This window comes from Xiphophorus hellerii, chromosome 18, assembly GCF_003331165.1.
Source record: "Xiphophorus hellerii strain 12219 chromosome 18, Xiphophorus_hellerii-4.1, whole genome shotgun sequence".
Classification (NCBI taxonomy): domain Eukaryota; kingdom Metazoa; phylum Chordata; class Actinopteri; order Cyprinodontiformes; family Poeciliidae; genus Xiphophorus; species Xiphophorus hellerii.
In genome coordinates, this window is record NC_045689.1 from 8,235,276 (window position 1) to 8,259,763 (window position 24,488).

Sequence of the window (24,488 nt, forward strand, 5' to 3'; positions counted from 1 at the left end):
AGCCTGGTGCCCTGTTTGTGTTGGTCTCCACCCTGCACTGTTCCCACAGTTGCCATTGACTAACCACAGGGCTCACTAAGTAGAGGAGAAGAGTTGACTCAAAGCAATAAACCCTCAGAGAGAGGACACTCACGAGTTTCCAGCTGACAGATCTGAGCTTTGATCGTGATTACAAATTGTTGTGGCTCAGGACAGGTGTCTTCGCAATTCTGCAGTATCCTGCTGAGAGCCTATCAATAAGGAGTAGGAAAAATGACTGTCTGGACACAATACTTAAGCTACAACAAGCCCTCAAGCCCTTAAACCTGAGATACTTCTTTTTTACTCGCTGTTATCTTTAAAGTTTTCAGTTGCAACTAAAAGGAAGTTTGTAAAAACCCAGGAGGGTAAACTTTACTTCTGTGAAGGAAAGTACAAGGAAGTTTTTAAGAAGCCTGGTTACTTTGTACCTCCATTGGGGTTTTGTTTTCAGCTTTACTGACAAGGATCACATTTCAGCAATGAAAAGACACAGTGACCACACAGAAATCAATTGTAAAACTCCAGTGCCTTTTTCAGTTTGAAGTTTGCAGCGGAGGGTGTGTGCGTGTGCGCAATCGAAACGTCTCTCTTCAAACCCAACGCATGCCGCCGAGGGAAATCTCCACACACCAGTTGCCAGTAACTGGCCAACAACTGCCAGGGAGAAAAGTGCTGAGCTCCTCTGAAGTCTTTCACGGCGAGTATCTCTGAAGCACAGAAAACAAAGCCGTGGAATGAGCGGTAACCACATATTTACCATCTTCCTTTGGTGTATGCTTTCTTTATGTGGAAAGGATAAAAAAAGCAGCAGGGGACGTGAATCTTAAAAGAGGTACATGAAAGCTCCAGACTCAGGCAAATACAGTCGTTTAAAATGATAAGCTGTCAGATTTTCTTAAGTACCTTTGACTTTTTATTTCAAACAGTCCCCCTCCCCTTCTTTCTTGCTCATATACTCGTATTTTACACCCTAATTTTAAGATTTTAAAAGTGCTTTAAAACTTCGCTCAGCTATAAGCATGCTGGAAACTTTGAAGAGATAAAACACTAAAAGGGCATTAGTGGGTTGCAGAAATTGTTCAGCAGGATGGCAGAAAACCTACACTATGTGATGCTATGACCGTTTTTTAGCTGAATACTTCTGTTCAACTGTTCACACAACTTGAAATTGTTTTACTTTGTTTTGCAATCAAGCCACAAACAATTTATTCTACTGAAATTTTATGTCATGATCACAAAGCGGTAAATAACTTAAAAGTGTAACATGCATGTGTAAATCTGACTCTTTCACTCTGATGCAATTAAATAAAATCTAGTGTAGCCAAATACCCCCGGAAGTCACCTAAGAACTATATACAGGTCCTACTTCGCAAATTAGCATTTTCAGAATGAATCCTGTTATTTTGTGAAGGCCTCTGAGGTTTGTTAGAGATGATTATTAAACAAGATAAGGAATAAAACTGTGAAGAAGTTTAAAGCAGAGTTTGATTATAAAAGAACATACCAAGTATTGATTGTCTCAAAAGACAAAATGCAATGTAAAATATGCAAATGTCAGAGGTCACTACAATGCCCACTACTAAATAGATACAAGTCTGCAGTATGTGAGTACATTCTCCTACGCGTTTCAAAAATGTCCGGCTTGAGATGTCTACTAATTTAGTACATGTAGCTCAATTGTTTTTGTGAATGCTGCTACAAGCCTTGGACAGCTAAAGCAAACATGTAGAAGAAGCTGCTTTGGTCAGATGAAACCATCATGTTATGTTTTACCAGCATGCAAAATATTATGTGCACTCCACCACACCTGATTCAAATGGTTGTATTACCTCATAGAATGATTCTAATTGCAGCAGAATCACCCACTCATTTAAGCCAGGTGCACAGCAGCAGGGAAGCACCTGAAACATACAGGTTAATGGGCCCATAGGACCAGTCCTTTGGACCTCTGGTTTTGATCAAAGCAAATGCATGTGTTGGAACAGCCCTTTTTAAGTCCAGACCAAATTTAAAGCCAATTAAGAATCTGCGGCATGACTTGAAAGCTGGCATTCATATATAATATTCACCCAGTCTGACTGAGTTTGACATATTTTAAAAGAGTAGTATGCAAAAACATATCTTCTGTATATGAAAAACTGGTAGAAACATAGGCAAAAAGACTTACAGCAGTAATTGAAAGGTGAAGGTAAATTTTCTTTTGGTAAAGTTAAAGAAAAACATTTATCTCTTTTCCTTCACTTTACAGGTTTGTGCTACTTTGTGTCGGTCTCTCCAAGAATCATAAAATCTCCTAAGTAAAAAGGTCTAAGTTGTGTGAATACTTTTGCACGGTGATGTTAGTATTTCTTGCACATAGTTTCGAAAGAGGACAGAACATTTAATCAGGCAGAAATCCGGAGTAGGGATAAGAAGCTTCTTAAACAATACAGCTCACAAAGCTTTGTGAAGGTAATGAGAACATGCAGCTCATGCTGTGCAGTCTGATCACAAAGTTTGTTTAATTATACAGGAAACATTTGCAAAGATCAGTGATGATATTCTGCTTAGACCCAAGACGATGTTGCTGCATAGATTAGCAGCAAGTGAGCCGTTCCATCCACTGACAGAAATAATATCTAACTTCTTGTGACTGTATTAGAGCAAACTCTGAATTATTGCAGAGCTGCAGACACAGGCAGAAGGACACAATGCTAAGATAATGACAGTTACTCTCCAAAACCCAACTGGGTATTCCAGGACCTCTATATACCACATAACGGCCAGTTACTGCCTTTATTGACATTTTGTGTGTGCCACTGGAGTCAGCTAACAAGATATCTTTGAAAATAACCTTTCTGACGCTCCTTCCTTTGGGTGATAGCCATTGAAATCTACAAAATGACTCATGTCAAACTTACCCACCTCTGCTATGACCGCCACAGCCAGCATTACTAAGGAAAAATATCTATCTTGGTTTGTCAACTGAGATAGAAAGATGCTGGTAGAGATATGAAGCAGACAATCAGAACAGTAAAACCCACACTTTGTCCGCTGGCTTAACAGCCTGCGCCGAGTTAGTGCTGGTGTCTTCTGAACTTCCGTTATCTCCCATTTTGCACATGACAAGCTATTCGGCATCCATCGTGAACGGGGCTGAACGCTCGAGCCCACACTCTGGCCACTTGCCCGGTCTCGGTGGTTATCTTCAAATGTCAGGTGGTGGAGCGCATCACGGTCAGTCAGGAACACGTTGAGCAGAGCGGCTTTGACGGATTTCACGTTTTTAGCCAGCGGCTTTCACGGAGATTCAAAGATGTTCCGAAAATTAACTTTGACTTCTGACCTACTCTCCTTTTGTAGGAACAGTTCAGCCAGTAACTGATTTAGAGGATCGTTGTGAAGACAAGAGAATTGACATAATCTTCTTTTTATTAGGTGTAACTTATCCTTGAAAGAATCAGTTGGCATGGTTTGCTTAAAGAAACCAAAGTACCCCAAGGTTTTTAAAAAGGAAAAGTTTTGAAGTTGCTGAAATCGTTCACTGTAACATTCCTTTAAAAGCCTTTTAAATGAGATTCCAAAGGATGTGGGCAAGTAAGCAAAGTTTTCTCCATATGAATGGCATACACACAGGGTAAAACAGCTCTGTCCATCCCCCACATGTTTCTGTGTTGATGGGTGTTTTTTTTCCACTTTTCCTTTGATTTACAAGAAAGACAAATTTGAATGTCTGGAAATGTATCCAGTCCCAAAAATATTTGGAATCAGAGTCACATTTAAGCCATAAAACTAAAGGCTTCTTGCTTAACGTAGACTATACAGACTCTATACTCAGTTTTTACTTAAGATTTTAACCTCAAATCTCATGAATCTTTATCTCCTCTAATGCTGGGTAAAAGTAAGTGGGCAATATGGATCACTTAGGTAAGTGATTAATATTACCGATATGATTTGTCTTAAATAAAGTATAAATGACCAGTGGGCATGGTAACATCATACATACTATTTATGGGTTCTGTGTGGTGTTTCTCGACAGTTTGTGTCATCAAAAGGATTTAAGAGCAAGTTTGTCTGTTTTTATTGAACACTATTACAGTAAATAAGCTACACACCGCAGCTCAGTTTGAAACAAGAACATTATTCTGTTAAAGGATGTGTTTGTTTTATCAACCAGAGAGATTTGTGCACCCTGGGTTGTTGATGGGCAATAAAACCTGTTCCAGATAGGTATAGCTTTATAAAAATGATCACTTGGATATCTCTAAAAGTGAACGCTGTGTCTTTGGATCACGCTAAAACAAAATAAGCTTAACTTGAGTGCTACTGGCACAATGTTAAGATAATGTCTGCAAGGGCATTTGGTTCTTCAAAATAAATGTACGACCTAATTGATGCATTCAAATTTTTTTACTTTAACTGATGTTAACCTACATGTATTGTTTATCTTCAAAGATAAAAGCACATTTATAATTCCAGTTGGATAAATGTTATACATTATTACTTATAAAAAATTTATTTTCAAGATTTATTTTTTCCTACTTAAAAAAGCAGTGAAAAAGATATGGACTTTAACAGTTCATGTATTGAATTAGGATTACAGATAATGGTTTAAATTCAGAACCTATAACTACTTTGTATTTTAGGCAATCTAGATGACATGTGTCTAATGAAAGAGTATTGATTTCAGTGATTAGCACGTGAGATGTGACTTAGGAATAAAAGTGAACATCTCTGCTTGTATTACGCTAAAGAGCAGAGGGGACTGAATCTGTTCCATAAGAATTTGAAAACTACCACTAACTTTATTGCTAATTCTATATTTAGTCTATCCTAGTCACAATAACAAAATAAAAATGCATAATAAACAGATAATATTATAATTGTGTATTTCAAAATATTATTTTGTTAAGTTTCAGATGGCATTATACATTTTTTACAATTTAAACAGTGCAATATAAATATGTTGCAGATAAAAGCAAACTGTACTGATTTGAATTAAGTCTGCTATGGTAGAAAACTGGAAGATTTTCTTTCACGGTTATAATACCTTGAGAATCTCACACTGGCCTATGTCTGCTTTAAATTCGCAGTATACTATAAATGAGGCAAATTCAATTTCACTTTTGTCTTTGGTTTCCCAGCTTTAATGGGGAAAAGGGACGCTGAAGGAAGAAGGAGTGGGAGTTGCCTTGAGGGGAATTCCAGCAAAGAACAAGCATTAGACTACCCCTATCGAGACAGTCATGACAGAGACACATTCAGTAATGATCAAGGCTTAGCTGCCAGTGCAGGAGATAAGGAGATGTGAGTGATACCTCTGCTAACGGAGCGATACAGTAAAGCTTTAAAAGACCTGACTCCATATATAATCACCCTATAATTGGAAATCCCATATTCAGCCTCACCTTCACAGGTTTTGGTCTCAGTTATAACCTTGCTGCTTCCTGCCCAATTTGCTCGCAGTGTTACAAAGTTAGGCAATAACACCTTTGGACTATGTGACAGGGCTTATGATTTCATTTTAGAAAAAAAAATCTATACTCTGTGCTGAAATCAAAATAACTCAGACACAACAAGAGTAGAATTAATTTGATTTCATTTTCACTTTTGAACAGATTGAGATTACTTTATTCTGCCTGGCTTTAGTCACAGTGAAAGAAGCAACACAAACAGACAAATGACGGTGGTCAGTGTTTGCGTTATCTTGGAGCTTCTCAGCAAAGATTGGTGTTTTCATTACACTGCCGAGTCTATACGAGCTGAAAATAACTTCTACTTAATCATTTCAACTGATCCACACCATCTCCCGCATGAGACATCAACTCATGGGCCAGCTCAAGCAATAGCTGGAATATGTGATTAAAAAGGCCCGGGTTCAGGCTCTGTATGAATCTAAATCACACCCAGGAAAACTCTCTGCAATATTTGGATGTAACTAGAGCCAAGTTGCCATGGCATTGTAGGGAGCCCACTATGATAGGCCTGGGAACCACAATGGAAATCACAATGGCTCAAACCCAGAGACACAGCAGAGAGCAAAATCATTCTAGAGGATCAAAGAGCACCTTTGTTCCCACATTCCCCTTGGAACCAAGCCGAACTCAACTTTTAGCTGTGGTTCTCTGGGATATTTTGTTTTCACTGAAGCAAAATGAGCCTAGACAGGAGTGAAGCAAGAAGTAAATGAGGGAGCATGTGACTAATGGTAATAAAGTGGATGAAAGTGGCAGCAGTGTAGGTGGAGTAGGCATGGAGCGCAGACTTTTTTTCTAATGTTCTCTGCTCTTATAGCAGGTGAAAAAAACCTGCTACAAGATGAGGTATCACAGCTGACATCAGCGTCTGCCAACAACCACGAAGCTATTTCTAAATCACATCTGACTCAACTCATCACAGCAACAGTTTGGTTTATGATCCAATATGGATGCGTTTTTCTAATAACAACTGTTTGTTTATCAATAATCGGTTCCACACAGGCAGTTTTTCCTATATTTGGCCATCAGCTCTCAACAACCTTTATGAGTGCATACAAATAAGGGGGAAGCAGTTCTTTGTCCTGTTTATAGCCTCCCCCGACCCTCTGGGAAGAAGCTTACTTTGTGCATTCCAGAAACCTTATGTTATGCTTACACAAGATCTTATTATGAACCGAATGCCTTAAAATACAACCAACCACTTTGTCATCTGGTGAACAGCGTGGGGATTCCGACTAAGGGGCCTCTTATTTCAGAGTACTTTTGCAGCCTTTTCTTGTTACTTTGATACACTGTAAAAATCTGTAATCACAAAAAAATTATTTGGTTAATTTTTAGGACAGCTCGGTTATGGTGTTATTTGCATTCATTTTTCTAAAAATGCATTGATTTATTAAAAATGAAATCATATTTAGCTAGTTACTACATGCTTATTATTATTCAATACGACAAAAATAAAGAAATTTGTATGGAAATGTCTTAAGTTTTTCAGGTGTTTCGCAAAATAGACGTCGTCGTTCATTGTTGTACTCAAATAAGTCAAGAAGTTAAATATCAACATGCATTCCATCTCAAATATAATTTTACTTAAGTTGCTTAGGCCAATGTGGTAACCTAACATTATGTAATGTTAATTTTGTATTTGTGTCTCTCTATCTCTATTTTTTTCTATCAAGAATGTGATTGTAAAGTTTACAATGTTCAGTTTTTTATGGAAATCCAAAATTCTTTCTATATCATCCATATTTCCAAAATAATTTATTTTTTTACTAATTACAAAATAGTTTGGAACCTATTTAAAATAAAAAAGAAAAGCTAATAGCCAAACCACCTAGCTCTACCTTGTGAAGTATATGTAAATAAAATAAATTTTAAAAAGATTCATCAGAATTTAAATGTCTGCTGTAGCATAATGTAAAAGATAAACATAAATTTAACCAGTTCTGTTTCGTACAGTGGTCAGATATCCTGCCTGACTCATGCTAGAAGTTTGTTAATGGCAGGAAGAAGTGCATAATCAATATGCAACTTTGTAAGAAGCAGTTAAAAAAATATCAGTGAAGGTGTATATTTGTATATGAGCCTATATGTATAATTTTGAATATACAGTGTTGGGTCTCCACAGGCGTGGCTTTAACTGGTTGCTTCCTGCTTAGCCCCAGGCTAGATTCGGATTTATATGCCAAATTTAAAATAATATGAAAACCCCTTAACTGTGAATAAACAGAGGTTTAACTCAGAGACTTTAACAGAAACAGAAACTGACAACACAGAAACAGAAACACATTGGGAGACTTAGCATCATATTAAAATTACACTATATTTACTTTTACAAAGTAGGCTGCACAGCCAAACTGGAGTTTTATTGTTCAGGTTTGTTTATGTCTTCATGCTGTTGCTAAATATTTTCCTCTTATTCAAGTTCACTTAAAGGGCAGTCGCCACAGCGCCGTTTAACTGTTGAAGCCTGAAAACAATCTGCCCTGAGGAGGACCAAAATAGACTCGGGGAGCAGAGTGTACTGTTGGCAGAATGGTGGCCTGTTGCCTCCGAATCTCAAGGCAACTTGCAGCTCAAACTGTTTATCTTGAACAGCAGATCTCAAGCCATTAGAAAACTCCAGGGACTTTTCCACATCTTAAAACTTTCTCCATTTTCTCCTCTGTGTCTGCACCCCATGCTGCTGTGGAAACAGGATCCTATTAGAAAAGCCCACCCAACTGCTGCTGGCCAGCTGGAATGAGAGAGAACCCTGGGAAGTAAAGCACAGCTAAGTTCTACCCAAACAGTCAAAAGATTCCCAGAGTCTACACCATATACAGCCACAAGCTACAAAGGGGTGATTATTCACCAGCTTATGCCAGACTCAGAAAAAAGAAAAGGGAAAAAATGAGGGAAACACTTTTTTTTTCTTCTCCCAACATACTTAATTTCATGCGGCACATTTGGAAGCTGTCATTCTATGATAGTGATGAGAATGACATTTTGCTTATTACTGCAATTCACCAAAGTGCCCTTGGTGTGTTTTCCCCCCCGAGAAGCTTCGAAATTAACTTTAAAAAAACCCCACAATGTAAATGTACCAATTTCAAAGACATTCTTATTTGTATTGATCACTCGACAAACAAACTCAGTCACACTGTCTCTCGGGGGAGCTGTCATTTCTACTTCACATGAGCTGAATATGTAATGGGAGAAAAGAAGAAATTGTGGACTCTGTTATCATTCAAATCACAAACTAAACAAGATGTACGGATGTTCATTTGAACATCATGTCCCACTTTAAATGTGTGGTAGTGATCTGAGGCAAGCAGCAGAATATATTTACCCCTAAATTCCCAACATTCCTTGAGGCAGACAGGAGAAGGGGATGCCAGTCTCAGCACAGAGGTCATTGATACACTAAACCAAATGCAGACCCACAGTGGGTATTAAAATCTATACGCTCCTGTTACAATACCTTGTTTTTGTGATGCAAAAAACTGATTCCATGATGAATCATTTTAATACTTTTTCCACTGTTAAAGTGACATATAATCTGTACAATTCCACTAAAATAATACCAGTCTCTTAAAATACAATTCAATAATTCAATTTATTAACTTGAAATTACTTCTGGTGACGCCATTTTCATTTGCACTCAGAGTGGTCCCTTCTTCTTTGCCTTTCTAGTGGACAGCTAAAGGGTCAAAACTGAATAATTTGCAAAGTTTGGTTTCAGTTAAATTATGCAAAGGAGCAAATATCCAAATTTAAGGACAACTGAACTGTGTTACAGGTTAATCAAATTCACTATTATTGAAAGCAGGTGGGAACAGAAGACTACTAAATGCTGGAATTAGAATGTGCTGACTTATTAGCCACTGAATATTTACAGAGTCTTTTAAAAACACACTCAGAGATACGAGAAAATTAGCAATTCTCATTTCAAAGGGTAAACAAGCCTTTCAGACCTGCAGCTGCTGACATCAGATCATGACAGGATGCCTGACAGACAAACGCCTGGGCACAGGTGACCCACATCCCCCGCTGAGCTGATCTACAACTACTTTTTACGCCTTCCTCACCTGTTGTCGGTGTCTGGGAGTGTGACGGCAATTGTCTGGGTGACCTTTCCCACTGGAGTAAACTGATCTAATCCTGCATAAAATGGTGGAAACTCATTTATATCTTTATATCACTGAGAATCTTGAACACTTAGAGAAAAAAAAAGCAATAAAGCATTCCCAACTTAAAGGGAAAAAATGACTCTCTCCTATGAGAGTGTGTGCATTACCCTGTAGGATTATGAAGTGTATTTGTATCAGTAGTTTTTAAGGTTAAAAAAAACAAAACTAAGAGAGGAAGAACTGAGGCTGTTCTTCAGTTGATACAGAGTCATCTCTGCACTGTGCTTCATATTAACCTGTGAATTTGCCTCCATATATCCAGCACCAGTTCTGGTTTCTCATGGCTCTGCTACTTGACCTATCAGAGGGCAACACAAAAGAAGTATTGACCCCACATTCCCCTCTTCAGGATGAACGAGATAATTAACTGTAGAGTTAAAGGCATGGTGCCTCTGAGACTGTAAAACCAGGCCATGAATACTGAGCAAACTACTTTATCCCACAGGACTTATGGCCAATCTATACTTCTACATTTATTCAGTCTCTGACTCAGTGGAAGGTATCTGTAACGGGTCAAATGCGGGTTCCCCCGGTTATCTCGTTTATCTGCTATTTGTTACAACATGTGGTGAATGTTTTCCTCCTGGTCTTCCGTTTGTTCGCCTGCTTGAAAGGACTTTGTTCTTGTTTCCATAGGTGACTAAAGTATTGCTCACTGTGGGCGCAGGCTCCAGCAGTGGCATCAAACATGCCCTCCACAATGTGTGTCACCTCTGATACAGAGACGTGGAGCCTCCACCATCTGTTAGGCATCTGTCTGCCGGGTGATTCATCTCCTCACACATATTCACTGTTTCAGGTGTCTGTAGCAAGGATGTGACAAGTTAACAGCTATTTCCTCTGTCTTTTGGTCCCTATCACTGTTTTCTCTTCAACCAGAGAGAGCTAAAACAAACCCTCCCACACAAAGAGATTTTTAGCATGACTAAATTAATACATTATTAAAAAGACCAAAAAATACAATTCTGACGATGCAAATATTGTGTTTCTAGGCTACCACTTTGGCCCAAGTGACTTAAATAAAATAAAATCTGAGATTGATTCACATTAGTTGCATGTTAATGGTTAACTTCTTGTTTATTAGCCCAGAATCATTAAATTAAAACTCTATTTTGTGCAGCGCCTGTAAATGAACAACATTTCTGGGCACATTAGTTTGTTTTTGTTTTGTATATAATGGTAATAAGGATGCAATAACAGACTGAACATGGATATTTAAAAATGAAGGTTCCCGAGTCTGAAAATATTCAGATTTCAGCAGTGTCACTCCAACTTCTAATATTAGAATGTAAAGGCAAAAGCTGGAACTCCATAATATAAAGAAAACACTGGATTAAAAAACACTCGCTTAAAATTGTGACAAAGACACTGATCACGATTCACCATTTTTCTCTCTTTTCTTCTCCCACTCAGATAAAGTTCATCCAACTGGCCATATGCAGGGTGTGGATTCCTCTCACTTTAAATACAATAACCTACAAAATATTGCATCTAAGCATTCCTTGGCAATTGCAATATTGCACACATTGAAGTGATGACAGCTGCAATTTAATTTACTGTGCAGCTCCAATAAAAGCAGCGCTGTACAAAACTAAAGCTGCTTTCTATACACAAAAAAATGTAGCATTAATGGCTTTTCAGATTGTAGAGGTGTCTAATCTAGTGAGACCTAATGCCAAAGTCCTCAGATTTTTGTTTCATCAACATGTTTACATAAAACTCGGTTGTGAAATCTCTACTGGGAATGGACCAGAGAAACTGTATATGGAATGCCTAGCCATGCTGCCATACTGCCTCAATTTTTTTTCACTTTTTGTTAAGCTGCAGTCACAAATTTTATTTTATCTATATTTTATATTTCAAATCAACATAAAGTAGAGCAGAGCTGTAAAGTGGAAAATCTAAAATTCTGTTGCAACTCTGTCTTTTATTTTGGATCATTGTCCTGCTCGAGGGTGAACTTTCCCCCAGTTTAAAGTTTTTTGAAGCCTCCAACATATTTCTTTGCAAAATGTTACTGTATTTTACTCCATCCATGTTCCCATGAACTCTGACCAGCTTTCCTGTCCCTTCTGAGAAACAACATCCCTACAGCCACTACCATATTCCAAGTTGGGGGAAGTGTGTTCAGGGCAATGGAAAGTGTTAGTTTTCTTCCATACATAAAGTTGCTAAAAATGCTAAAAATGTGAATTTTGGTCTTTTGACCATCCACATGTTTGCCGTGTTCTCTTATTTGAACTAAACATCCAGTCAACAGATTCTCCCACCTGAGATGTGGATCTCTGCAGCTCCTCCAATGTTGCAATATACTGTACGTCTTGGTTGTTGTGTAATTAATGCTCTCCTTGCCTGGTCTGTCAGTGGACAGCCATTGTGTGATACTGAAAGGGTATGAAAACTTTAAAAAGGCACTGTATAGGTTTTTTCCTATTTTAACTCGGTAGTAAGAACCCTGAATGGTTTCTTACACCTATAGTTAATAACACAATGCTCATCAATCTGTGTTAATTCCAACTCCCCTCAACCTGCCAAAAAAAGACAAAACACATCAACAGAGCTTTCTACCCATTTTCTCAGCTCAGGTGTTGTGATAAAAGATGCTGCTGGTGCAGAACAAAATAAAGCAAGGGTAGCACGACTTAGCTTATCTTTAATGTGACAATATTCCATTCTAACACGCTGCCCTAAAAATGATACCGAAATGTTACAAGGTACAAGCTGAAGCTCTTTCGCAGAGACACACAACAGATTATCACTACTTGTTCACAGAAAACCGCCCACGTCCTCCTATCGACAGGCTGACATGCTCAGCTGAAAAGCAGCGCATATCTGAAAAGAACCTTGCAGCCCAGAACCCGCCACTGTGCCACTGTCTGTCATATTTTGGGTATTTTTTTGTTGTTTTTTGTTTTTTTTGACACACAAAAAAGGTGCAAAATAAAGGTTGTTGAAGGTTGATGAGTTTATGTCAGAGATATAAGTACAGATGGGGGATTCTGGAGGATTTTAAAAGGCAGACTAAAAAATATGATCTCACTGTAAGGCCTAAAAGGGTCTTAAAAATGTTAATTTCTTAAATGTCAACCTTTCTCCAATTTTTTTGGTGAGAAAATCCACTGGCAGAAATAATAGTTTCTGCCAATTGATATTTTAAAAAAATGTGTTGAGAAAACTGACAATGGCAAAGCTTAAAGAAAAATCAATGATTGGAAACCAAGATAAAAGTTTTAATTGGGGAATCTTTAGATCTGACTCAAAAAAAAAAAAAAACCTCACAGTAGCTACAATACACCACTAGATATTTTGGTTATTGATTTGTTTTTAAGCCGTTTTCTGTGAACAAACCAATCCTTCACTAGATTATTTTTTATACACAACCAAATTTCTATGCTTTCTGAATTCATTCTTCTGCTGTCAAACTCCCCCAGCTCTCTGTTTTTACAGCTGCAGAAATGCCAGACATGACTGCAAACACACCAGACATGCTTTCTGGACCAGTTTTGTACCCAGTGACAGAAAAAAAAACAGCTCAATATGCAGCACGCCTGCTGCTGTACCAGCAACAACAATGACTTAACAGAGGGGTTTACTGAAATAACCCTTCTGTCTCTTCTTTGGTTCCACACACTTCCTGTTTGACAAAACTAAATCCCTGCTGATGCCAGTCTTTCCGCCCTTGTCTCTGTTACTGTCTCTCTCGTTGTTTTAACATGATATTTTTTGTATCTTGTTCTTTTTGTTCTGTGTTTCTGTCCGAACCCTGGTCCATTCTTTGGGTCACTGGTTGCTGACCTCATCTGCAGGAAGGAGGAGATGAAGGAGCAGAGCAGAGGGACAAATGGGTGGACAGAAAGCAGGAATAGGGGGAAAGGTGAAACCAGAGCTAAAGACCGAAGGAACTGGAAATAATACAGAAGAAACAAAAACCGATAAAGGACAGAAAGAGGAGAATCTGAAGAGAAAGTGAGGATAGACTGAAGCACTGGGGAGAACAGAGCGCCTCTGGCACACAGGCTACGTTTCACGGCTCTCTGACTCCAAACATCCTCGTAGTCGGTGGGGGTTTGAGAGAACTGTACATCCAGAAAAAAAAGGCTACTGGGCTGAATGAGCATATTACAGTGCAAGAGTGGTCTGTACTTTAGGTGATCAATCAACCCAGAGGACGATAGATCCACTTTATAACCATTAGAGGCCGGAAACGTACCCAATGAAGAGCGAGAGAGCGTTCTAAACACCATTACACAAAGCTCATGTCCACAGCAAAAAAATAAAGTTGTGGTATAAATATATGTGCTACTGCAATCTCATTTGCTTTATGCATTCGCTGCACGACAAACAAGACAACGCCGTTCATCATCATCATCTTCATCCCACCACACTGGCAGGCCTGTAAGGAGGAAGGAATACAGCGCAACAGGGAAATGTTTATCCAGTTCTCCGGAAATGTGTTGAGATGTGACACCATTAAACAAAGAGTGTCAAGAGACACTGTTCCAGACAGAAAAATGAGCTCTTCATCCTGGAGCCTTCCTCATATGGATGCAATTTCATGTTGTTGTACCTCTTGAAAATGAGAGCCGGCGGTGAGAGGGGAGTGGAAGCGCAACATTCTGGAGCTGGGTGGGATCCAGCTGGCAAGAGCTCCCAAAGCCGGCACAAGGACAAAGCTCCTGGCGGCGCTGGTATAGCTCTGACACAGGACAACACGAGACGAAGCCAAACAACCTTTGGCAAAATTATGGTGGCAATAAAGGCCGCCCATCTGTAATTTATAGATGTGTCTTTATAACTATAACTCGTGCTCATGCCCTTGGTGTACCCTCTGAGCCTCAAAGGGAGTGCAGACAGACGTGGAGCAGTTAATTTCATGTGGCCTCGATGGCACATGACCAAACTTCTATATTACATGTTGTGTTTAACAGGTCACCTTTACTGGCAGTTTAGATACCTGGTAAGTTCTACATCTAAAGGGGTAGTTCAGGTTTTTGAAATGAAGTTTAGTTAAAAGTTTGTAGGCAGTAAATATCCAAATTGTTGGACTTGTTTGTTTAATAATATTGGAGTTTAGACAGCAGGGGGGGTCAAGAACAGACCATACTGCTACTGTCATAAAACATCCCTAGTCTCTAAAACAGTTTATATAAAGGATATTTTATGAAGCTTTAAATATCATTATGTTTGCATTGGCCACTTACTTAGTATGTCGTTACCCATAGAAGGAAAATATGAGACAAAGAGACTTTTTTAAAAACTGGGGATTTGTCTTCAATTGAAGAAAAGAAAATATTTAAGCTGGTTGGGGAGACTGCTGAAGAAGCTGAAAGCAACACCGAGGGAGCTTCAAAAGTTTACAACAAGTACTGGTTGTGTTTTACATGTAACAAAAATAGTTCATATTCTTCATATGTCTAGATTAAGGAGTACGGATAAAATACTCTATGGAAAACTTTTAGACGCAACAAAAAATCTCTCTAAACAAAGTGGCAGTATGTGTTTTGGCCTGAAGAATCCAAAGTAGGACCTTTGGACTATGACTCATGCCAAATGATCTATTTGGTACACAACCAACACTGTATATTACAGCCAGAATATTTTATCCAGAGGGAAACATGGTGGTGGCAGCATCAGGCTCTGTAGAGACTTCTCTTCAAATGGAACTGAGGTGGTTAAAGTTATGAATTGTTCCAAATACCTGTCAGATTTGGCCTGAAATCTTCACTTAAATGATTGCAGGTCGATCTCTGTGGTATCACCTGAAATGTGGACAGCATATGAAAGATTTGGAGACCATTTGCAAAGTGGAGTAGGCAAATATTGTCAAGTCAAGATGTCGAGTACTGACAGAATCATTCTAAAGATTAACTGCTGAAACAGAAAAAACGTTTTTTCAAAAGGTTTTAGTTTAAAGGTGTACAAAGGTATGCTACTGAGTTATCACACAGATTTTGTTTTTCATATTTCCCCCAACTAACCCTTTGAATCTTTTGTTTTGAAGATCCACAGATAATACTCTTGTGTGACTAACTGAAAAGAGAATGAAGCTTTTCCTGTTAGAGTAACTGTCATACATAAAGCAGAGTAGTAGTAAAAGCATTAAGTTTAGAGCAGCTGGAGTATATGAAGTATAGCTCCAAAATCCTCAGCTACTCTTTTTAAATAGGCATAAAACTCAGGCGAAATAGTTATATCTGTGAATCCTCCAGGCATATTGTTCCTTTCCCGACATTCCACACCAGTGTCTGCAAAAACGTAGCAAACAGAAGTAAACACAACCATTCAACCAGAAAACCAAATGGAGAAGCTTTCCCAAAAGGCACTACAGCCAATTATTTGATATTTCAGATCAACTGCAGCTTCAGTGGAGGCGGGGTGGGAAGTATTCAACCAGAGCTGCCAACAAATCTGTTCAAACTCTGGAGGTAAGAGCCAAAATGCTGCACAGTTTCCCTCCACAAACACAGCCTTTAGTTCGGGAAAAAAAAATCTGTGTTTTATCAGCTTTGGCTAGATGATTTTTTATTTAAACCTATTTGAAAGTTCAGACACTTTTAAGGTCAGAATCTAAAGCTTTGCAAGTGTTCAAAAGATAAATACGTGTCAACTGAAAGACAAGTTTGTCACTTTGCTCCAGAACGCTTCACAAGGAAATGGAGCCGCATGAGAAAACCCACATTTTCTGATGTGAGTTTATCAAAGAGCTGTCAGAACTCTTTACTAATGTATAATGTAATAGACATTAAATGCCTCTAATCAATAATTTAATCTCATCGCACCCTGACGACATTAAATTTCCCCTTATAAAACCAAACAGCTCTTTGTACTTTACCCAACGTTGACAGAAATATTCAGATTACAGAATTCCCTTCTGACCACAGCCCTCCCTAATGATAGTGAAAATGCTGCATGGAGCTATTTCAAACCTGAGCTTCATCCCTGAGGGACGCAGCACCTCGTAAGTTCACACAGCAGCAGCCTGTAAGAAAGTCCTCTGCGTCCCCACCGCAAGCTGTCCCAACAAACTCCCGGAAAAGGCCGTCATGCATTGCAGTGTTTATCTTGTTGTTTTCACCTTCATTTTCTGCAGACTCAGCAGTTTGTACACGTCCTCAATGAAATATGGTTTGCACCCTCCAGCTTCGAGCGGCCGTCTCGCCTGACATTTTTATCAGGACCTAAAATGAGTTTGGTTGCACTGATATTCTCTGCAGGTCAAAACAATATTTTTGAGAGATTCAGTCATGTTTTGAAAAAAATGTTTCAATTTTGATTCCTCTGAACCAGTACTGTTCAAATAATCTTTTTTTTTATTCACTGTCTGAAAAAGAAAAATAATATTTTTTTCACATGAATTAAATCCATTAGGTATCATATTGTTCTTGCTTGTTCCTGAATGGATCCCGATGCATGAAGAAAATAGGCAAGTTCCTGTATAAGTATTTAATGACAAAAAGGCTAAAAAACTCTCTTTTTTTAATAAATAGGTTTATTTAAAAACGTAATTGCTCCTAAACTTTGGCAGCAACATCTATCCACATGTGGATAAATTCTGTTTTATTGGTGTGATTGCTTCAAACTCAAACACACCTAAGTTTTGTTTTTTTTTAACATAAATAAACAGTTTAAGGTGACATCACATATCAATCAGAATTAACATCATACTTTGAATAGGCCACACTACATCCTTCATGTTGTTTTCCTGAGCCATTTATGTGGCTCAGGAAAACATTTTTATTTGCTGCAAAACACAAGTGACAGCCGACGGGCCAAACATTTTCTTTCAGACTTTTCTTTTTGAGGATATATCATGGTTACTTAAAGGAAGTCAAAGTCTTCAATTTCCCTAAAACAGCAAAAGCAGCTCCAAACCATCACGCTACAACCTCCATGTCCAACTGTAGGTTTGATTTTATTTTTCAGAAGAGCTATAGCAAATGCTCACCTTTTGTGTTTCTTTTTAGTCAGCAATGTCAGTCATTTTTGCTATACCCTCTTTTTTTATTGATGAATCATGGAAACTGTCTTTAACTACAGCAAGTGAGTGGTTCCAATTTTGTTTTGGGTTGTTTCTTGGATGAATCATCCATGCTTGTTTTGGACTTGTTTTGATAGACCGAACACTTCAACACACTGTTCCCTGTTTGTGGTTAATAATTCTTATCATGGTTTCTGGAATCCCAAAGACTTTCTAACTATTTATAGGTAGCCAGATTTCAATAATACGTTACTCATCTGTTCTTGAGTTTCTTTAGATCAGTGTGATGAGTTACTTTTTGACATTATTTAACCTACTTCACATTACCGTGTAAGTTCTATTTAAGCAGCGTCCTCATTCTACAGGCATAAAGATAATCAGGGCACTTTGGAATTTTACATTTTTTCAGACTATCTTTGTATGCTATTAAAATTTGATGGACAATCTGAAAAATTTAAAAGTGACAAAAAAGAAAATACTTTTTCACAACACTGTACTACAAAGGATAATGTGGATAAGCAGAACCAAAGGAAATACAGAACTCAGACAAAAATAAACTCAAATCCACGTGAGAATTTTTTCTGAAGTTTCAGTTGATTGTTTTTCTCAACAAGATAACCATTAAAATATGCATTGCTTTATGTGCTGAGAACAGATGCTGTTGCCTTTTGTTATTTTGTCATGCACTAATTAGCCCACCATTATTTTTGAAAGCAAAGCAACAAGGGCTCATATCAGGTGCAATGGAAAAATGGGTCAGACTTCTGGGCTTCTGGCATACACCTATCCCTTTCTCTGCCAGTTTGAAATTAATTTTGAGATTTAATTTTTAAGCTATCATTGGCTTTGGCATCTAGCAAATCTACAATATAAATCCCTTAAAGCCAGTCACACAGCGAGAGAATTAGACTGTCTCAGGCAAGGTTTGGCGATCTGAGGCAAAACCCCAGATGTCTGAGCCAGTTTGCAGCACATTTTGCTAAAATCGCCCCATGTAATCAGTTCTGAGAGGCAGCCACTGCTAGGAATTCAGAATTTGGAAACATCTGCAGATTTTATACTAATGAAAATATTTAACATTTAGTCTGCAGCACTTTTTGATGGTTAAACAAGACGACAATTTGTCAAACCTAGCTGAATAGGGAGAAAGAAAATTTTATTAAAAGTTCAGAGAAAATAACCTCCAATGAAATTTAAAAGGTAAAAACATTAAACTGGAATATAAAGAGATTCATTGTTCCCCAGCATATCTCTCCCCCATCACAGCACAACTGTGTTTGAATAAAGTTTAGCAACTGTTTTTGAGCCCTAACTCTACCACAGCTATTTCTTTTTGAGAAACATTCCTACAGAATAGGAAACAGATCAGATACCATCTCTGGTATAGCTGTGAGAGGTTCTGCCAGTCAGAAATACTTCAAATGAAAACTGATTCTTCTTATTACTATATAGTATTTAAAACTGTCTCCTATGGTTTTTATAAAATCTTTGATACCTGAAAAAAGTTGCTCACAAAGTTCCACGAACGTGTTGTGTTTCTGGTAGTTCCTAATTATTAGAATAAGAAATGTAAAACTGTCACTTATATTTAGGTAAAACCTGCAGTGTCTCACATGTCTTTGATGGTTTTTTTTTCTTGTTCAAGTCATGTGAAAATCAAATGTTCAAATGAATTATTCATCACAAGGCCTTTGCAGGTCTTCTCGGGCCCATGAGGAGGTTTCAACTATTTGGTTCAAGCATACCACAGCAGGGACAAGTCCTGCAGGACTCCAGCCACTGAGACCTGGAGTTGGACACCCCTAATTTAAACCATTCGATTGTAGCTCTAGCTGTAGGTGTGTCAAAAGTCACAAGTCTTTTCTAGCCACAAACAGATTTTCTTCCAGAATTCACTCGGACTAGCTACATTGTTTTTCTTCCGCTCCACAATAATGTGCTACTTTGTTTTGGCTTATTGCACAAAATCCCAGTAAAGAACACTGAAGTTCGTGGTTACCACTTGTCAAAATGTCAGAAAAGTTTAAAGGTATACAAATAATATATTGAGCCACTCTTGAAATGGACACACACAAGTACTTATTGTGATAGAAGGATACACACAATGTAGGAAAAATGGGGTTGAGTTGGCCTAAATCGTGACTGTTAAAAACAAAGCTTAAACAGCTTTTCCTCCTGCTGTGTGCGGTTCTGCATGAGGTGCCCGAATAGACAGGGCAGGCCTCTGCGGGAGGGGGTGAGGGACCAAATCCCCTAACAACCAAATCCGAGTCAAGAATCTTTAAATGTCTGAACCGCTCGCCTGTGCCACATCCGTTCCAGTGCGTGCACCGCTGTGGATGACTAAAACAAGAAACTGTGAAGCAAAAGGGGGGAAAGCTGTTTAATGTAAATCAGATGAAGCTCTCAGGCCTTTGATTTATGAATCTGATAACATTCCATGCTGCGACTAAAATCCACAACCATTAGCAACATTCACTTCCTTGTGCTGGGATGAAGCAATTGGAGAGTTTTCCTATCAGGAGCTGCGGTTAATCAGATAAAGAACTGATGAAACCTTTTAGGTCTGATCTGTTTCATAGAAATGAGATATATTGCAAGACAATCTCAGCTTGATATTTTATTTGTGGCAACCTCCACAACGCCCTGTCCTCTCTTAATTAATGGTCCTCAAGAGGTTCTGGGAAAACACAGAAGGATGTACAGGATCACCATCAAACAGCCAACCGCGAGGCTCACACTTCACTTTCACTGCTCGTCACATTTACTTTCTCTCCCTGTTCCCGCTAATCACCGATATCTGATCGCACTTCTCGGCCCCCACCCCCACCGCTTCCCTGCGGATCTTTATTTCTCGCAGCTAATAAGAAGCGAACGCCAAATGTTTCAATCACTCGTTTCCCCTCGGCCTCCGTCGCCCGCCTGAATATCTCGGCACTCTTTTGGAATTGACAGAAGACAATGCATGCAACAGCCCACTGAGCTTCTCAGTTGTGTCACTTCCAATTAGCCCTTCTGAGACATCTCTGCCCTTTGGCTCGCTATAGCATTCAGGATGAAAAGACCTGAGCGGTGTCTCTTGCATTGTATGCCGCCTTTCTTCACTCTCCCACTGTCTAAATTCATGCGTGTCTGGATTTGTGAGTCTGCGAGAGGAAAAAAAACTGCAAAAAAAAAGACAGACAGGAATTTTTTAATCCTGCAACCAAATATAGCAGCTTGCATATAGCTGTGAAGCTTAAAAGAAGCTTTCCTTATGTAAAAAGGGGAGACTTCAGAGTAACCCAAGCAGCCTTCACCTTAATCATCCGCCTTATTATACATCATTAATGCTAAAGAAATTCCCGAGAAGCTAAGCCTTTTAGAATTAGGACATGCTAGTCTTCTGTAGATTCTTTATTTGTCCTTCTGGAAAACGCAGCAGCTCCGTCAAATCAGCAGCTCGCAACCTGCTTCTCTGTCCCGTCACGTTTTAAACCCAAGCCGAAGTGATGAGGATTGTAAACAGCAGAGTGGTGAGCCACAGTATGCAAGCAAACGTTTTCTGAGTTAATGAGAGGGACTGGAGCGCCACAGCTTCTTAAACTGGGGCGAGGGGGAAAATTTGCAGCTTCAGTGGAAGCCTTCCCTCAGACCTCCTGTCCCGAGAGAGCACATGTGCAAAAAGCCAAACAGCGCACGCACACAAACAAAAGCTGGTGCCAAGCCAAGCTGGGTCTAACTTACTGCAAACAGACAAACAAAACGTGGTTTCTGCAGCGTCTGTTTCTCTGAGAGCAAAAAGAAAAAAAAAAAAACAAAAGGGCAGAGACTTCTTTAAAACTTAAAAGAATCAAACGGAGAACCGAATTTGAGCTCATTTGATGGCTTTCCATAACTTCACAAGGCAAGATTACCAGACGCAGTCCAAATGTTTCAGTGAACGGCAGCCAAACACTTGCAAACACAGCAAGACATTTTGCTTCATTAGAAACCCAGTTTGATGTGCAATGTTTAAAACTATTCTAACAACAATTTTGCTTCATTCCAAATATAAGTCTGCAGAAAAGAAAATGGAAAAAAATCTAAAAAGAACTTCAGAAGCATAACTAAAGCTCACAAGGAGACTTCATTTCCTGTCCAGCAGAGAAGCAGAGTTTACTGGGAAGTCAGCAGACCTACAATATGTATAAATCTTTTATTTCCTCACTAATGCTTTGTTGAAATCTCTATAAAACTATGTTAATAAGAACTTAAATACAGCCTTTAAAACTTGAATAACTTCCTCTTGAACTTTTTCACGTTTTGTCACATTGCAAAAAACAAACATTAATGTACTTTATTGGGATTTCATATAATGTAACAACACAAAATACTGAACAATTTTAAGGATGAAAGAAAAAGATACATGTTTTTACAGAAAGCAAAACTTTGTAAAACCACCTTGAGCTACAAGTCTTTTGGAATGTACCTCTTACTGTTGTGCACTACTAGAAGTTAACATTGTGACCAGCAGTTTTCTGATATCACTTGACTTTTCTCTTAACTTTCCACAGATTGTCAACTGCACCTAGGTCTGGACTTTGACTGGACCATTCTAACAAATAAATATGGTCTATTCCATTGTAACTTAGGCTGTATATTTAGGGTCATTGTCCTGCTAGGAGCATGAACCCCAACCCAGGTCTCAAATTCCTCCCAGCTTCTAACAGATTTTCTTCCTCCCATCTTTCCATTAAAGCTAACCAACTTCAATATCCGTGCTGAATCAAAGCATTCCCACAACATCACCCTACCACCACCACGTTTCAGAGTGTGAAATATTGATTTAATCACATCACCTTCTTCACAAACACATGTTTGTTGTGTTCCTTACACATGTTATGGCAAACCTTGGACTAGATGTCTTACAGATATTTTTTTCTACAATGAATTTTTACGTCCAGTATTCCATAAGGGTCAAATTGTGGAGTGCTTTGTCCACAGATTTTTCCACCTGCGCTACATATTTGAACTCTTCTTGTCCATTTGGAGTTGCTCTCCTCAGATATCCAAAGTTCAGAACATTATTTGTTTATTTTTTTTTTGTGTTGATTTTGTTTCTTTTTTTTTGTTGCTAATATTACAGTACGTACACACTAATGGAGTCTATTTTCTAATTCGGTAACTTCTGATGGTTGCACTGTATTATATTTAGTAGTACTAGAGTTGGGAAACTGAATACAATTTAAAAAGAAAATGAAAACCCTTCTTAATTATTCTTCTTTGTGTTGGTCCATCAGATGAAATCTTCATAAAATACAATGAATGTATTTGAAGTTACAATTAAAGGCAAATATACGTTTATAAAAATTCATGGCGAATTTCCAGACCAATAAGTTTTTAAATACAGTGAAAAGTTTTTTTTAATTTATTTATTTTTTAATTTATTTATTCATTTATTTATTATTTTTTTAAATCAAACTTAATAAGCTTTTCCTAAATATCAGCCCAAATCAAAACAGGGAAACCAGAGTTCAGCTTCACATCATTTTGCTCACCTCCAACAAACTGGATTCCACCAGCCACACGGCCAATCGTACGGGAGATGAGGTCAGAGATGCAGCAGCCCATCAGACCTGTGAGGGCCACCAGCAGGAGGAGGCCACAGCCCACGCCCGTCACCACCGTGCAGATCCTCCAGTGCAGGCTCGGGATGCCGTGGAAGGACGCGTAGCGCCCGCACTGCTCCAGCATCACCGTGATCTGCTTCTCCTCGTCTCTCACCGGGTAGGAGCAACGGCGGAAGGTGCCAAAAGACACAGGCTTGTCCATCTGCGTCCCCAGCAGCCAGTAGGGCATGAAGAAGCCAACACAGGAAGCAGCGGCACATAGCAGGGACAGCAGGGCCCAGATTACACCCGTGCACGTCAGACTGGACGCCATCGTAAATATGGTCACTGAGCAGGACAGCAGTTAAACGAGCAGTTGCTGTGTCGCTGGAAGGCTTGAAGCGAGCATTTAACACGTGCAGTCTTCACCTACTCATTGACTCTGGATCCCTGTCAGGAGGAGGAGAAACAGCCAGATTGAGTGCTGACGCACAGACTCTCCATGCAAACAAGTTGTCGGGTTGTAAAACAGCGAAAAAATAAATAAAATTAATCAGCTGGGTAAGGGGAAAAATAGAATTGCGTTATCCGGTCATTATAAAAAACAGAAAGTGTCAAAGAGGTTATTATTTCTAATTAACAGCCCTCCTCTAATGGTTAACTTTGTGATTAATTGTTGTTTTTTGCTATAAAAAGTAATTAAATATAGACAGAGATATAACAGAAATTGGTTTGCTGTTTATGTTAAAATCCAACGCCTTATGCAGTATAGATTAGACATAATTGTGATTTGATTAATAGTAAACAAAACGGCGTCATGATCAAACTCAAACAGCTGCAAATGGTTTAATCAATTCAACTTAGATGAGCAAATTGAAACTATTATTTTTGTATTTCATTTATTTCCATTTTTATCTACCGCCAAGTAGAAATGCTTTTTTTTCCTGACAGATATAGATTTTTTCTTTTTTTTTTTGACTCTTATTTTGACCACTTTAGATTTTTTCACATATAAAGAGGAAAAAAAGTACTGCAGGTTATTTTATATAAGTAATGTTTTTGAATTCAGCAGCAAATGAAGATATTACAAGATTGTCCTTATTAATGCATCAAGCACGTCAAGATAACTCCTAACTGATGTTGATTAAACTAAAAAAAACACTAAATTCTTGCTGTTGGTTGATGCACTCAATCACTGAAACCTATGGGATTTCTTTCTTTGATTTGTTTAGCAAATGCCAACAAAATGTTGATTGTTCAATATTTTACCTACCTAATACTGACCAGAGTTTAT

General features: G+C 38.5%; 1 protein-coding gene across 1 annotated transcript in view; it reads right to left on the minus strand.

The window, feature by feature from the left end:
• LOC116707856 (LHFPL tetraspan subfamily member 6 protein) overlaps positions 1-24,488 on the minus strand; it is a 65,955-nt gene that overhangs the window by 39,938 nt on the left and 1,529 nt on the right. The window contains exon 2 of the mRNA XM_032545519.1: positions 23,144-23,644. Within this exon, the coding sequence (XP_032401410.1) occupies positions 23,144-23,528 (385 nt within the window). The 5' untranslated portion in view covers positions 23,529-23,644. The remainder of the gene's footprint in view (positions 1-23,143; positions 23,645-24,488) is intronic.